Genomic DNA, 16,986 nt, shown 5'->3' on the forward strand with positions numbered 1-16,986 from the left:
TTTTGATGATTACTTCCTTGTAATGCTTCCAAGGCCATAAATTTCGATTCTAAAAAGTTTGTAAATTCTTCTAAATTTGGAAAATCTCTCGGTTTCTTGAGGTCTTTGATGTATTCGTTGTAGGTTGATTTATCCAGCTTTTGCATTAATAAATGAACAATAATCGGATCCCAATTGGTTATATCCAAACCAATATTACTAAGCCCGTTTAAACATTCAAGCATGACGTCATGTAACTTTCTTATGCTGGCCGCGCTTGCTTCTTGTATTGAATTTTGGTTTAATAATGTATTTATGTAAGATGTAAATAAAAGCCTTTTGTTACTCATCGAGTAAGAATCTCCCAGCAAGATGTGTAGTTTTCAGCACTGATCCCGAGATGTTGAACTAGTTTCTCCGCTTCGCCCTTTAAGTAGTTTAGTTTTAAGATGTTGCATTTTTTGAGCTTTAGACAACATGGAATTGTTATGCACGCTTTCGACGTAGCGATCTTTAAATGTTAACCACTGGTTATAGTTACCATAAAAATCCGGTATAATAATTTCCGGTGTAGCCCTTTCGTAGTGCGAGTTATTCCAGATATTATTTTGCAGCTTCTTACGTAAATTATCGTATATATTTTCTATATTTTCATATTTTTCTCTGTAAGTTGAATCTTCATCCCTTGATATATAGTGAAGTTCCCAGTTAGTTTTTTCTATTTGATCCCATTTTATTTTCAATATGTTTAAGTTATCTTCGAGTTCCCATTTTTCCCTCATTGCATCACAGTTAATTTTCCCCACAACAATAATATTGATGTATTTGCAGTTATTCAATGGAATATACAGAAGCATCAAGTCTAAAAGATGAATGGATTCCGTGTAAACAAAGCGACAACGCGGAGTGGACCGCCAGCAACCTGCGACCCAAGACTCGCTATTGCTTCCGTCTGAGCCTGCAGTACGTCGCCAACGCTCAGCCCTATCACTGGCCAAATGATGATCGTTTTACTTTCGAAACATTAGGTAAAATTGTAAAAAATACTAATTATTCCATAATTCAAACATCAACAAGTAAGAATACCGAAACAGGAAAGGATTTTTATTTTTATTATCATAATTTTGACCTTATTATCTATAAATAAAAGAAATGGAGCGATCGCTTTTGCTGTCGCTGATCGCTGTCGAATGGGATCGCTCTACATGGATAATGTTGAAAAATCAATTACCAGAATGTAAAGCGAATATAAAAAAATATTAGATTAAACATATATTAATTATAACCAAAAATTATTATCCGTTAAAAACTTACAAATATTTTCCAGGAGACGTGCCAGGTCCTCCCGGTGCGTTACGCGTAGAGACAATAGGGGACAAAGTGCTACGCGCGTGGTGGGCCGAACCAGACCACCGCGGGGCGCCCATTACTGAGTACAGAATATGGGGACGACCTCATCATAGGTCAGTTTATCTTCATCTTTACCATAAGTAACCGCAGAATAGACAATAGGCAACTATAATCTTTGTTTTTAACTTCACGCTTTCTATGGAAATGTCGATAGAGAGAACCCAGTGCTAAGACATTTTATTTTCCGCATTTCGCTAGAATTAAAAATATAATAATAATACATTTCCTGAGTAGGCATCGTAGTAACGATCACCGCGTTTACTTATTTTTAAAACGTTATTATGAAAAAATAATATTTAGCATATTTTTTAAGGAATAACAATGTAGAGGACTATAATATAAGGAATATTAGTGAGCTGCTGCCGGACAATTTGCCAGATGATATTAATGAGGATATAAAATCACGTATTGTCCACGAGGGTCTCGAGCTACTTCACAATGGCACAGGTATGCTGTTTACATTTTCTTTTTGTGGCAACTTACTATAATATGTTTTTTAGTAGGTACTTATGTATGCACGTACATATATAGCCATGTGAGAGAGTTAACTTACAGCTTAAAACTACATGCATGCATGTACCGTTTCATACATGAGTTTGTATTCCTATTTACTATAAAGTTATTTTTATTTTCCAATTTCAAGTATGTGAGTTACTACTTCCTACTATATCAGTGTTTTGTTTTTTAAAATGTAATATGTAATAATAATATGTAATATGTTTCAGAATCGTACTGGCTGGTGAACACGGGCATCATATCGTCCGGCTTCACGGTGCAGGTGCAGGCGCGCAACAGCTACGGGTGGGGCGCACTCTCGGCGCCCGGCGAGCTGCAGGCGGCGCGCGCGCACCCTGCCGCGCTCGCTGCAGCGCTGGCCGCGCTCGCCGCGCTGGCGCTGCTAGTGGCTGCGGGCGTCGCTTACAGTGAGTGTTATACGTGTTTTAGTTTTATTATATTCTACTTGATATAATACTAAAATTGATTACACTTTATTTAACATAAGTACAGAATTTGCTTCTGATGTCTGGAACCAACAAACAGAAAAAATCTGTTTGTACATCATTTTATGGCATTTGGCAACCAGCTCATCCATTATAGTAAAATCTTCAACACAATAGTGAATTATCTGTTACCTTTATAATATGAAGGATCTAATGCCAAACGATTATGAAAAAGTTTCTTTTATATAAATATTTTAATAAATATTTTAACATATTTTTTTTATATAGCATATAAAAACCGAAGCAAAAAGAAGGCAGCCATCGAGAGTCAGTTAACCGCTAATATCGTCAGACGAGGACCTGATGTAGAGCTGGCCACTCTGCGACAACTACCAATCCGACATTCCACAAATATATTGTACAACCAGGTACATACTACTTTTAATATAACAATAAATTTCTTAATATAAAAGTGAATATATTCTTGGTATTTTGAATTAACATAGAATTCGGGTGAAGGGCGTTGAGTGAAGCGTTTTAAAACTTGGCTCTTTTTATTTACCCTGCTGTATGCGAAATAAAGCGTGATGCTATGAGTCCCGCCACTCAACACCCAATGTTTCAAAAATTCTTCGGAAATTGGGGAACGCAGTCTTTCCACGCCGTCCCCCTGATTATCATGCTATAAGCTGACTACAGGGTGAAGTTATAAAAAAAGTTATATATCCTAAAAGTATGTCCTAAAATATCCTTCAGGGTGTTCACTGTCCGTCGGACGCGGAGCTCGCGAGTCTGCCGCACATCCGCCGCGAGCAGATCACGCTGACCCAGTTCCTGGGCTCCGGCGCCTTCGGGGAGGTGTTCGAGGGCGTTGCGCGGCAGATCAACAACTCCAACACTGATACTAAAGTGGCTGTTAAAGTTAGTTTATTTATTATATTTATATTTTATTTTAAAAAATCTTTTTATAAATTTTCAATAAATATTATTCATTCAAAAGTATAACTAATCTTAATTCTTACTTGTTTAAGACGTTACGCAAAGGGGCAACGGAACAAGAAAAGACAGAATTCCTAAAAGAAGCAGCTCTAATGTCGAATTTCAAACATGAACATATTCTACGTCTCCTGGGAGTGTGCCTCGACAACGACCCCAACTATATTATAATGGAATTGATGGAGGGCGGTGATCTACTAAGTTATTTACGAGCGAAACGAGCATCTTTAGTAAGCATTAAGAATTCCAATAAATTAAACTGTATTGTAATTTTTTATTAATTTTCATTATGCATGTTAAGTTAACCTGTAATTGTGGAACACAATTTGGGCTATAGTTTTGTAAGAATATTTTTTAGAAATATAATTAATAAAACATGTCAAAAAAATAGGTTTACGGGAAAGCGGAATGAAGTTTCACCTGGCTCTAAAAAAATAAAATAAAATTTATAATTTTATTTTAAACTCACATCAATACATGTCCGTTTATATTTAAATTCAATGAGAAAGTAGAGACCATCGTTTTATGGAAAGAATATTTATATTTAAAATATTTGATTGAGTCAGAGATGTATCGAAATCTTCTTAATGTTTACTGAATCCAAGTAAGTAGATAGGTAAGGTAAAAGTATTATATACTCTTTTATTAATTTGCAGTACACATCCGATTCCCTGACACTACTAGACTTGCTGAACATGTGCGTGGACGTAACAAAGGGCTGTCGGTATTTAGAAGAAATGCATTTTGTGCATCGCGACTTGGCGTGCAGGAACTGCTTGGTGGCGCGACGGGGAGACAAACGAGTAGTTAAGATCGGCGACTTTGGACTCGCTAGGGATATTTATAAGAATGATTATTATAGGAAAGAGGGAGAAGGTAATTAAATATTGTTTTTATATTTACTATGTAGTACTATTTGTGGGTTTGAAGGAATGTTTTACGTTAAAAAACCAATGTTCTGCCTTAGAAAGTACCGTCATCTACGTTAGTATCGTAAATTATCTATGACCCTACTATTAATAATTGTTGGTTTTTAATTTTTTATATAAAAACACCTTTTTAATTGCTTGTAAATATATAAGTATATACCAAACAAAATATACATGATTCTAAGCATATTTGACAAATACAATTAGAGAGATAGTGAGTTTAAAATATAAACGATATATTGTAATGTCAGGCTCAATAGATATATGCTAACTAGTTAACACGAAGATTGTTTATTTTAAAATAATAACCGTTATATTGAAGGACTTTTGCCCGTGCGCTGGATGGCGGTGGAGTGTCTGGTGGACGGCGTGTTCTCGTGTCAGTCGGACGTGTGGGCGTGGGGAGTACTCTGTTGGGAGGTAATTATTGTTTTCTTATAGCTTTGTCTTGTTATCAAAGCGAAAAAATTAAAATAATTCATTATCTCGAATGGAAATCGAGCCCGTTTCAGCCAGATGCTGTATCAAGGCACTACGACCTCAATTGGTCATTATATAAATATTTCTTAATATTTTTTTAATTAGCTGATTATTTAATATCAAACAATACATTTTTCAATATCACTTTCTCTAGGTGTTATCACTGGGCCAGCAACCTTATCCCGCGCGCACTAACCGCCAGGTGCTGGCGCTGGTGCGCGCTGGTGGTACTCCAGATCGTCCGCCGAACTGTCCCTCTGCATTGTGAGTGTAACTGAAGCATAATTAACTTACTATATAATCATTTAATAACTATAGAGCTATATAAGTGCTGCCTATTTTAATAGCTTACAGAATAATATTTACTTTAAATTACTCTTATAATTGAGTTGAATCGAGATACGTGATATACCTATACTTACCTACTTTAGTTAATAAAATATATTACACACAATATCCACAATATATTTAATGTCCTTTAACAAATAATACCTTACATTTTTAGCTATGAATTACTACAAAAATGCTGGAGTTATTCAGCGGAGGCACGACCCTCATTCCGACACTGTCTCGAAGTAGTGTCTTCTTTAAGGGACAAAACTTCACCTAATATCACATTAACCGCCAGTGCGGAGCAAACACCCCATTACCTTACGTTACTAGGCGATGGTAAGTGGTTTACATTCACTTCTCTTTTGCTTGCCTCGCTTGTTGGTTCGTGTTTGCTATTACTTGTCCGATATTGATATAGCAATTATCAACATAATGTACCTACCTACATATGTAGGTTATAAGAAAAAATTGCTCAATGATCTTCCTTTTTTTCTGTTGAGAATTATTTGATGAACTGATCACGAAAAATCGTTAGAAGAAATTATGTCTTGCTAATGTGCAAAACACCTTATCTATTAAAAGAAACACTAAACAAATGTCTTAAATAGCTTACAAATTAGAAATGTTTAATAAGTGACACTTTAAGACCCCCATAAAGCATGTCCTTATTGCAACCTCATACTAGCATGTTAAAAAGGAAATTTTATTAAATTGTGACTAAATTACCTATTTTAATATCATTATCAAATAAATTAACCTAACTAATACGATATGTTGCATGGCCGCATGTTCAGATGCTGTCGACAACCGAACCTACCTACTGGACGAGAATGACAACGCTTTGGGTTAGTTAAAAATAATCATTATTTTTAAAATTCATCAAATTTCTAATATATTACATAATGCTATTGAAATATTCAATATTTTATTCACCTTTTTTTTTGGTGAAAAAATGACACAATTGTTTTCTCCGCAGAAAGTATTTTTTTAAATATCTTTTATGTTTTATAACTGGTTTAGAGATTAAAAACATTAATTAAATCTTTGTTAATAACATTATTGTTTTCGAAGTGTTATACAATTTCAATATTTTTAAGTAGGTACTGTACAGTAGTACTGAAATTATATATTTTCTGTCAACAGATGAAGATTTCCCAGAGCACGAAATGGAGCCCTCGCGCTTATTGCCACAAAGAACACCCAAATATTTGGAACTCATGTACGACAGCGACTCCCCCGCTAATACCGTCAGCGACGGTTACGAAATACCACGAACGCCATTTTCTTATGCGCCATTTTCGAGACATAGTATAGTTGGAGTTGCTCCGAATAGACTTATAAAACCTGTATATAGAACACATTCCCTAAGAGCTAATACTAGACCTCCAAACGCTACGATCATTCCTCTGAGAAATGGCATCACGAAAAGAGCCTCTCTCGGCGAAGTACAAAGGTCCTTCCACGAAGCCGGACCTTCTAGAAAACCTAACATAGACTTCGACAAACACATTTTTAAGACTACATTTTAAACTGTGATATTAGGAAAAATCATTTTATATAATTCCACCGAAAGATCATATTATAATATTTAACTATTTATTTTATTTTAAATGTAAATATGGGGTCCAATATCTTGTAAATATTAGTGTAAATGTTTAAGATTAATAAGCAGCTAAGTAGGTGTATTAAGCAACGGATCCAGTCCATGTTTTTTCAGAGGCCACCTGTAAGGTATGTCACACAAATTTCATGGCTTTTTCATTTGACCTCTTTCCCGTCATTGTCACCATTGGTTAAGACCACCCCATAGTGTGACGCCACATATTGAATATTTACACCAAAAAAATATTAAATTCAAACATTTCCGAAATTAATTTGATATATTATATTTTGAAATGTGAAGTTACAAACTTTAGGGTCCACTCCCCTATAATATATGACGTAATTTATGGATGGCCCCTTGCTGTCGACGATTTTTGTAAAAAGTTATAAAATATGCTATAACTTAAACTGAATTAAACAATAATTGGGATCCGTTTCTAAATGTATCAGGTACAAAATAAAACTATATGGTCATAATGCATTTATTATATTGCTAAAAATTATCTTAATAAAATTTATAATGTATGGATCTTCTATGATCTTCTGTAATAAAATAAAAACGGTACAATCAGAATAACATAATGTCTCATTTACTTCTTATCAGTTTAAAAATAAGAATGGCTGCACAAGCAAAAAAAAAATGTATTTACACCATTTTAAATACTAACAATGAAAAATAAACTACTTCTGTAAAAAATCATAGCTTACCAAAGTAAAATCAATAGTACTTCTAACATTTATATTTTTTTTACAAATACAAGATTGATAATAGGACTTGTACATATTCTAGAAGTTGATTATTTTCTTAGACAATGAAAATATTTGAAACACGTAGTATTGTATTGTTTCTAACACCTATTACACGAAGTGTCGTCGATTAACACTTATAATCATGTGGACATTTTATTCCATAATATGAGGTACACTATTTCTTTAATATTTTTAGAAAACATAGTCCGCTCCATATCCAATAACTTAGAATAAGATTATTTCCAAGAGGCGCGGATTCAAATACTACTATGTTCAAACTTTTATATGTTTTCTAAAAATATATTTCTATTCTTAATCTGGAATTATACTTTAAAAAAAAAAAGTTAAACCTTTTGCTTAAGCTGATTACGCTTAAATAAAAGATAAATTAAAATTATATCTTGTAAACAACTGCAACAAAATGTTGCCTGTATCAAAATGACCTAACTCCAACGTTTTTTTATCTTTTAAATACACGGAATTTGACATACATTTAGTATTAGTGAGGGAAAGTGGAATGTAAAGCTTGTTATAAAAATAATTGCTCAATGTTTAGTTAAGATTTATCAAGAGACAAGAAATAATTATCAATTGAGTTAGACCATTTTAACACAGAGTAACTGACAACACAGGACTCTAATATAAAATTTGTACTGCATACCATTTCAGACCTGTAACAAATTATATTCTAGTTTAGAAAAATGTGGACTAATAATATTTCTTTATCTTTAGTGTGGAATTACACATAAGAAATGTTAGGAATCAATGTTAGGAAGATTAGGTGCCTAAAATAAAAAAAATACATCTAAAATATTATTGTCAAGCTCATTATAACAAACATGTTTATAATGTAAAAGGTATTATTATATATAATATAAAAGGTATTATTATATATAATACACTGCATATATTCATTCAAAATCAACAAAGTCTTTCTTCAACCTAACCATGCAATTTTAAGTTTCAATTACATAAAAACCTCAACAATTTCGATCTATTCATAACATAAGAACTACCGCACTATAGACAAGTGATTAACCTTATCTGCACATAGACAAGTTTAAACCAAGTAATAATTTATAATTATTATTTACATTTTTATTACATTATCTTCATGCTTTGCGTGTTTAGTGCTCAACATCACATTACTATACATGGACACCCGGTTAATTGAGGTTTGAATAACTGGTATAAAATTCTTAATATTCCAATTAGACAGGTTTAATATTATATTTGTCTCATTTACAGAGCCCCCAATTATGGAGAACGAAATTTATCATTATTGTAAGCATGTATGTAAAAACAAACGTGTAAACACCTGTCTTATGTAAAGAATTGAGCTTCTGAGTCCTAATTATAAAAGTATATATCGAAAAAACTTGAAATCAACGAATAGAGTTAATACACGAGACTTCTTAATAATCTCTCTTATCCAGGTCCCACTTTTATTATATACTGTATACTGTTTATTATATACTGTATACTGTATTATTATATTCATTTACCTTAATCCCCATCAGCGGCAGCAGCTTCCTTAGCTTGTTTCTCCAACTTCATCTGTTCAGTTGTGGTGACCCCAGTGACTAGTTCTTGGTCATCGTCCTGAGCGTCGTCCTTGCTGTTCTCATGCAATAACACGTATTCTCTTTGAGAAAAACCAAATTTGACAACATCTCGTTCCAATAACTCTACATAGCGACGCGGTTCCAACTTTTTGTTGTTGACAAATGTTCCGTTTGCCGATTCTGTAATAAAGTTATGAGTGATATAAATTATATATGTTATATAATAATTCTGGACTATATATCCCACTCATAGTAGGGTAGGCAGAGAAGCACTTAGACATTAACTTCTAAACAGGACTGTAGTGTATGAAATAATAAAAATAAAAATACAATATAGTACAGTATAGTACCCAAATCAATAATATAAGGACGAACACGTCGTCCCTGCGAGCCGTCGGCGCGAGTAAAGGGCGTGGCGCGGTACTGCAACGCCGAGTGCTGCTTGCTGATGGATGGGTGTTCGAGCGCTATGTCAACCACCTTCTTGTCGCGACCGATCAGGAAACACGACTGTCGGTGGATGTAGAGTATCGGTAGCGCTTTGTCGCCTTTGAACGGATAGAATCTGAAAATGTAGCTTAATTATTATGAATATAAAATTAAGCATTAATAGAAAAGACTTTTTTTCTTTTTAGCTTCACATATTTTCTCTGTAACAGGACATAGAGAATCAAGTATAAAATACTCCATTTTCTGTCCGAACTCAAGACCCTCAGTGGCATGTTGAAGAACGGAATTTAACATCGTACCTTGTGCTGCAGCACTTATTATCGCAAAAGTATTCGTTTCGTTATCAATTTGAATTGCATTTTTGTATTTAAATTGGTTCATAAATAGTATATATACAGGTAGAAGAGACACCGCTCGTTTAACTGAAACTAAATATAGGTTAAAATATTTCAAACCCGAACTAAAAAAATAATCAAGGTACCTCAACAGTTTGGATGTAGGATTTTTTTTACATTTTACGATATTTATCCATACCTGTATTTCGTGTGACGCACATATACGTGTGCGACGTTGCCGCTTTGACAGGTAAGTGTGTGCGTGTTTATGTTATACTTTACAAATGGCGTTTTATTTTAAAACAACAATTTTATTATTTATTTTGTTTAAAAAAATAACGTTTTCATTTTTAGGAATTAATTTTTTTCTGAATTATATTAGGCTTTTAAAAAGTAGGTTAGGTTTCATTTAAAATGCTGACAATTTCATCCTGTATATATCAATATTTAATATAAAGTATTTGGTGTGTAGAGAACAAAATTGCTACAAATTCAAGTAGCAAATTGCTACAAGTTTCAGCCAATTCAATAATTAAATATTATTGAATTGGCTGAAACCTTAGTTTTAAATGTATGGATATTGTGTTTTTTAAATAAATTGTGGAGTCGCTTGTACTAACTATAATCCGGTTTAAAAGTTTAATTTAAAATTTGTTTAATCTTCCACAATAACTGGTAACAAAAAATGTTTTTTTTTTACATTCAAACCAATGGTTGCTGAGATACGCACTTTCAACCAAAGACACTTTTTGGATTTATAATATTACCATATACATATTCCTAGCATTTTATCTTACCTCCACCTACGCTTAGGTTGTTTAGCATCGTCAGGTTCCGTATACTTGATGACAACACCGTTAACGGTATTGGCGTCAGCTGTCAACTTGCCAGAGAGACCAAAATTGGGTTTTTCTTTTTCACCTTCGTTCTCACCTTCCTTTTTTACTTCTGTCTTGCCCCAGCTATATTCCTTCTTATCGTTCTCATTGTCAAATCTGGCAAAAAACAATATTTAATTTTACAATTGTATTACTACAGTGTAAAAGTCTATGCTATTTTCCATTACTTCTCTCATAGTCCATTGAGGTATAGTAGAAAGTCATCTGCTAGAATTTCTCACATATAAGTATACTTTCTTACATATGTAAAAAAGTCTAGCATACAACTCTCTCCTATAAAAATTTCTATGAAGGTAGAGGTCTTCGTAGCACTTGAACATTGTGAGTTTTCAATTTAATAAAGAAATGTATAAAACCTTGACTTCCTCTCCCGTGGCCTGTCCCGTCTGTCGTCCGGCCTCACCCTCTTGTCCTCCGGTCGCCGGTCACGAGGCCGCGCCTCCTTCTCTCTATAGTGCACCTCTGGACTTTTGGACAGCGACGGTTGTCTGTTTAATAGGCAATAATGTTATAATGACTTTTTTACGTATTTTGTTTAGCGAGACTTCTTTAATATTTATTTCTCTAACTTTACAGTAAGGAGCCATCCACATATTTGTAATAACTGTTACAGATGGTCTTATACCCTTACCTAGTGTGATGTCACATATTTGCAACTAGAAATCAAAACATTAAATTAAAACAGCAGTTTGGAAGTTATTTTACACAAATAAACTACTTTTGCATTATTGTTTTTGACATTTTTTTCATTATGTTTTTTCATTATTGAGTAAAAATTATGCCTAAAATTAGTTATGTCCGGCTTTGCACAGTGCAATTTTAGGTTTTTTTTATTTTAGAAAGTAGCAACCCTACTTGAGACCCAATTAACCAGGTTTCACAGTATCATAATTTTACCTGCGAACAGGTTTTTCTTGCCTAACAGGTCTCTCTCGGCGCACATCACGAACTCTGAAATTGATATAATATAAAATCAGTCCCTTTATTATATACAATCTATTTTATAATATAAAAATTATAAAGCAAAAATCACATAACGAAAATAAACGTACACGTGTAATTCAATATTTCGTGTTTCAAAGCTATAGTGGTAATTTGTTTTCATACTATAATTGTTTTGGACGTAAAAGAAAAAACACCATATAGGACATTATTTTTTTTATATATCAGACATAATTTTCCTTATCAATAAAAATATTGTTTTTTTTTTATTAAAATATTAATATACAACAATAAGGTGGTACAAAAAAAAGTAAAATATGCATTTACTAATAATGTTTAAACATCAAAAACATCCCAACACGATGTATATGCAGTTATTTGACACTCCTTGGAAACTTACCATATTGTATACCTTCATAGATATGTAGAAACAGGAAATACCTACTGATTTTCATCCGATCGTGGATATCTCAGTTATAATATAATAACGACGAACATTTATGACACAGAAATACTGAAAGAATATTCAGAATAATTCATATAAATTGTGTACAAGGAATAATAATTATATTCTATTCAGTAACCTATATGTTACTTTTCCGTATGAATTATCATTAATAATAGTTTGTAAATATAAGATTGCTTGATAATATGTCATATAATAGTTGTTGAATATAATATATATATTTAGTATATTTAATAAATAATCTTTCATCCAAGTGGAGGTTCGTCAGTTGATAAAATGTTTATTTTTTTAATCTCTTATCTTGTAGAATGTTTATTATTACTCTAATAAGATTATTCTGATTTCATAATGAGTAATGGTAATTGAGTTCTATTACCACATATCCATAGATATTCATGTAAGATATAATATTTTATCATTAATCATCATTGATGTATGCATTGTACATTTCTTAACTTTTTTGTATATCCTTCATTTATATATCCCTTGAATACTAGAATAATAGAAGCAACAGTAAATATCTTCCACATCTTGCTAAGTTATTTGGGTTATCTTTCATTTTAGAACACGGTATTGTATTATTGTACAATCTCTGTACCAATTTTTTAATTTTATTTAAATGTAGATTTATATTCATCTTTCTCTCTTAATCAATCCCAACAAGATTAATCTCATCCTAATATCATATTATTTATTCACCTACTGACCTGATTCTTCATTTTCCAAATCAAAAGCGTAACCAAACTGAAATGCATATCCTTTTATTACAAATCCATATATATACTGAGATGCAAATCCTTTTATAACAAAATCCTTCTATTACAAAACTGAAATGCATATCCTTCCTTATATTCCAAAATAAATTATCCAGCCGAATCCACAAAATTCCAGAATGATATGAATAAACAATTGTATTCTGCTTATACTCCTCTATAGGACACGCTTTGACAAATTTTAAATTATCAAATAATATGAAAACAATCAGCCTCCATTTATATAGATGGATAGATCTTTCCAAAATAAATGTGTAAAATAATAAACTACATATTTCAATCGTTTCACACGTGCCTAGAGTAATTATTAGCGTTTAAGTTGAAAACATTAAAATGTCTTTGCAACTGCAACATGTTCTGACCAAACTCATTATAATTGTCTGTAGAGATGTCACTGTAAAAATAAATAGATTCATTTAACGCTAACCCTCGACGCATGCACAAAACTTTTGTTATTATTAAAAAAAGCTCTTATTAAGCCCTACTTGTGTTTATTTAACAGTGACTTAACTAATGTAAAGTACGGTCAATGAATGGTAGCCGTCCTGAAGTTAGCTATAGATGGCTGTGCAGATTTCATCTTAGGATTTTCCTCACTCTTGATTACTTACTTCCGAGTCAACAATGTGCAAAAGTTCCGGACGCTTAATTTCAGGGTGGCCACGACTCGTCGACTGCATTTTAATGTATTTAAAGTGTTTTGTTTGGACATACCTTTCTGGCGAAAATCTTTCTCTCTTCTCATAGTTCTTGTCTCGATATCGATCAGGTTCTGGAGGACGTCTATAAATAAAATTCAAAGCTTATCTATTGAAAACAATCAAATATAAAAATTGGGGAAAGAAGTGTCATAACTCTAGGTTCTCTCTGCCTACCCTGCTGAATGCGGGTACAGCGTGAAGCTGAAATATAAAAAATTATATATATATACAGGGTGTAACACGATTGACGGATTAACGGTTGTCTATGGGTAGAATAAATATCTTTTTATTTAGTAAAAATCATAGTTGCTAATAAGCAACTATGTAATGGCGCCAGCGTAATGAGCCAAGGCCATCACGGGCACAATCGTAAACGTAACAGGTTGTAGGTTGATTCCCACTCGAGGAAATGAAATATAATAATTAAGCTATACTTAAGTTAAATTTTTATTCTTATTTCATAAATTGTAAAATTATATTTAAAAAATAATTTCTTGAACTGTAAATATACAATACCTTTCACGATACTCCCTCACTTCTTCAATCTCTCTGCGCTTGGGGGCCCTATCCTCATACCGATTAAATCTGTTGTTACCTAAAAATGGTAAATTACTTTTAGAATTTACATTTCTACTTGCTTCCTTTTTAATCATTAATAAAACAAAGTAACATTTTAAAGTTGCTAGCAAGTTAATTTATTTAATTTAAATATTATTACTGAACTGCTCAAAATTTAATTTTAAGACTGCACACAATATAACTACTACTTAACAATATATTATAATCTTTATTCTTCACTACAAAGAATAATTGACATGGATAGTGAGCAAAAATTCGCAGTAATAACCAAAACATTTGAATATAATGATTTATGTTAGTGTTTGTCAACATTTTTAAAATAAATGTCATCATACCAATGACACCACGCTATCAGAGACCCTTATTAACCAAATGTTACAAAAGCAATTTAGGAAAGAATTCTCTGGTAGCGAGGCTTCAAGTACATACAGTGAGTTGGCCAAGGACTAATTTGCGACTTGGACATCGCTCATGACACATATACAATTTTTAAAAACAAAATAAGCAAATTTATGATGCAGACCAGCTGCAAAAGTTTTCTTTAAATAATGTCATTTTTTATCTATTATATGAAGACATCCAATTATTTGACATTTTTCTAAGACTTTATTACTGTATGACTTTTATATTACTTTAATCAATTTTATCCTTTTTAATCTATATCCTATTAATACTAATAGTAATTTTATTAGTAGAGACATGCTGTGATTGTCTTTAATTGGAAAAACATTTAGCTTATAAATAGATTGATGTAATTTGGCCATGTTGTAATGTTTCTTCTGTTGAAAAGCCTAAATTAATAAATAAATATATTGAATCTTATTATTATTTAAATATGTTGTGAGTTCTGGTTTAACATTCCAAACAATTGAAGTTTCTAACAATAGTATGAGAATGAAATACAACCAACATTTTCGTTCAAAAATGTAAAATTAATTTATATTTTGTAAATTTTAGTTATTTATATAAATTATATTTACCTCTCATATCTTCCCTTGGTTGATATGGCATCTCCCTTTCCCGTCTTACACGGTCTTCTCCTCTCATGTTATGTTCTTCATATCTAGAATGCCTGTTTGAATTGGAAAAACTGATAAATAGATAATTTATTTAAACTAAACAAACATGCATATATAAAATTAATTTCAATTAAGTTTTAATTTCAGTGCTAATTTCAACAAAATTAGCACTGTAGTGGGGCAGGGATAAATTTAAGTGGAAAGTGGGAATGGACAGATTGGGACTTGAACACTAGGTTCCTGCTGCCTATCCTGCTGTATGAAGAATAAAAAGGAAATAAACTTAATAATTGTTCATACCTCTTATAATCCTCATAATCTTTTGGTCTTCCACTGTGCCCTTCCTCATTATGAATGTAATGGGCACCAGCACCATATTTATCCCTTTGTCTATCATACCTATCATCCTGCTGGGGATATCTTTAAATAAGAAAAATATTATTTTAAATGTGATATAAATATAATGAAATTTTGAGGTCATAGTTGTGCATTGGCATAGCATGGGGCTAATATGGACTTCATTTTCAATGGAATAGGTATAAACTATTTTCAATTTCTTGTTATGATAAGACATGGTGCAGTATGGAGTTCCACCACTCAACAAAAAATGACTTAAAATTTTTTTAATACAGATATACAGTAAAGCCTTCTTATGTTCCGCTCGATGCAAATACATAAAATCTGAATTACAAATTATGCACAAACAGATGATGCCAAACATTTTTACTTGTACCACTATGACAATGTGATCATTATTTTTATCCATGAATAAGGAGCTTTTATTGTCCAGTAAAAAACATTATAATAATTTGTGTTACAGTAACAATTTTTAAATTTCACACCTCTCAGTTCGTGGTCTCTCATAGCTATAACTAACTGGGGGTTCTTGATGTCGCCTGTTTGGTTCTTGATAGTATCTTTGGCTTTCTCTACCACGATCATATTCTTCTACTGATTCCGAACGATGATATTCCTTCCTAAAATTTTATCTATTCATTAAACAGAATTTTCTAATGCTTATAATAAAAAGAAATTAGTAAAACTTACTGATAATATGTGCGGGTTGGTGGATTTCCTTCTTCTGAAGATGGTCTGTGTTCTTTAACAACACTGTGTAACCGACGTTCTGATCCTCTTTCATAATGTTCATCTAAAAAAGAAACATAAATATAAAAATTCAGATAGATCATTTATATAAAGAATTATTAATTTCCTTTATGAAATAACCTTCACTAGCTGATTGAGCTCGTTTAGAATGCTTATGTTTATGTTTTCTCTTCTTTTTAGGAGATATTTCGCCTTCACTTATCGAAATAGCATCATCGGATATGTCGTCGTATGATTCCGATCGTCGTTTTCTCTTATTGTGCTTCTTTTTCTTTTTCTTATGCTTGCGTTTTTTTGAGCGCTTTTGATCATCCGTGTTACTATCAGAATCGGAAGAATCAGCACGTTTTCTTTTTTTCTTATGCCGGGGCTCAGATATTGAAGAATCATCACTTTCGCTTTCTGAAGAACTGCTTGATTTTACACTATCATCTGATTCTTCAGACTCATCAGAACTGTCGTGATGACGCTTTTTAGATTTCATTTTCTTGATCAAAAGAAAAGATTATAATATATTTATCAATAATAAAAAATGTATTAAGATAAGATGGACTCTCGTCTTCAGTTTTCACCATAGATTATAAAAAATATAAGTAATAAAGTAATAACCACAGAATACATTAACCCAACCCAAAGGGCTAAAAACACAGATTGATTATTAATTGCACAGACTACTCAATACGGGCTTAAGTCTATTATTATTTATTTCTTTTTCATCGACTTCAAAAAG

The 16,986-nt window shown here is 32.2% G+C and overlaps 2 protein-coding genes across 3 annotated transcripts in view; one reads left to right on the forward strand and one right to left on the reverse strand.

Annotated features, from left to right (window-relative positions):
- sev (receptor protein-tyrosine kinase sevenless) overlaps positions 1–7,247 on the forward strand; it is a 30,747-nt gene extending 23,500 nt beyond the window's left edge. Inside the window, exons 25-37 of one of the 2 annotated variants that reach the window (XM_085202389.1) lie at positions 811–1,007; positions 1,307–1,442; positions 1,703–1,836; positions 2,115–2,312; positions 2,619–2,758; positions 3,087–3,251; positions 3,362–3,556; positions 3,983–4,202; positions 4,578–4,675; positions 4,890–4,999; positions 5,241–5,404; positions 5,863–5,913; positions 6,212–7,247. In XM_085202389.1, coding sequence (XP_085058515.1) covers positions 811–1,007; positions 1,307–1,442; positions 1,703–1,836; positions 2,115–2,312; positions 2,619–2,758; positions 3,087–3,251; positions 3,362–3,556; positions 3,983–4,202; positions 4,578–4,675; positions 4,890–4,999; positions 5,241–5,404; positions 5,863–5,913; positions 6,212–6,597 — 2,194 coding nt within the window. In that variant the 3' untranslated portion in view covers positions 6,598–7,247. The remainder of the gene's footprint in view (positions 1–810; positions 1,008–1,306; positions 1,443–1,702; positions 1,837–2,114; positions 2,313–2,618; positions 2,759–3,086; positions 3,252–3,361; positions 3,557–3,982; positions 4,203–4,577; positions 4,676–4,889; positions 5,000–5,240; positions 5,405–5,862; positions 5,914–6,211) is intronic. The other variant, XM_085202390.1, reaches the window with a different exon arrangement.
- Positions 7,142–16,855, reverse strand: LOC146529338 (uncharacterized). The gene is made up of 13 exons (XM_085202391.1): positions 16,377–16,855; positions 16,197–16,299; positions 15,992–16,126; positions 15,450–15,569; positions 15,111–15,202; positions 14,068–14,146; positions 13,565–13,633; positions 11,567–11,620; positions 11,026–11,157; positions 10,568–10,765; positions 9,336–9,550; positions 8,926–9,165; positions 7,142–8,091 (listed from the first exon to the last, which is right to left on the reverse strand). Exons 1-12 carry the CDS (start codon positions 16,738–16,740, stop codon positions 8,927–8,929), a joined length of 1,800 nt encoding a protein of 599 aa, XP_085058517.1. The 5' UTR covers positions 16,741–16,855; the 3' UTR covers positions 7,142–8,091; position 8,926.
- Positions 16,856–16,986: the final 131 nt, after the last annotated feature.

Source organism: Heliconius melpomene, chromosome 18 (assembly GCF_056956725.1).
Source record: "Heliconius melpomene rosina isolate 202511_hmr_F chromosome 18, ASM5695672v1, whole genome shotgun sequence".
Classification (NCBI taxonomy): Eukaryota; Metazoa; Arthropoda; class Insecta; order Lepidoptera; family Nymphalidae; genus Heliconius; species Heliconius melpomene.

Excerpts from the sequence above, each read along its gene's own strand:
- LOC146529338 (XM_085202391.1), bottom strand. The coding sequence starts at position 16,740 with ATGAAATCTAAAAAGCGTCATCACGACAGTTCTGATGAGTCTGAAGAA. Across the intron at positions 9,551-10,567 it reads CAACCTAAGCGTAGGTGGAG|ATTCTATCCGTTCAAAGGCG; the intron begins GTAAGATAAAAT and ends CTACATTTTCAG. Across the intron at positions 9,166-9,335 it reads TCCTTATATTATTGATTTGG|AATCGGCAAACGGAACATTT; the intron begins GTACTATACTGT and ends ACTTTATTACAG.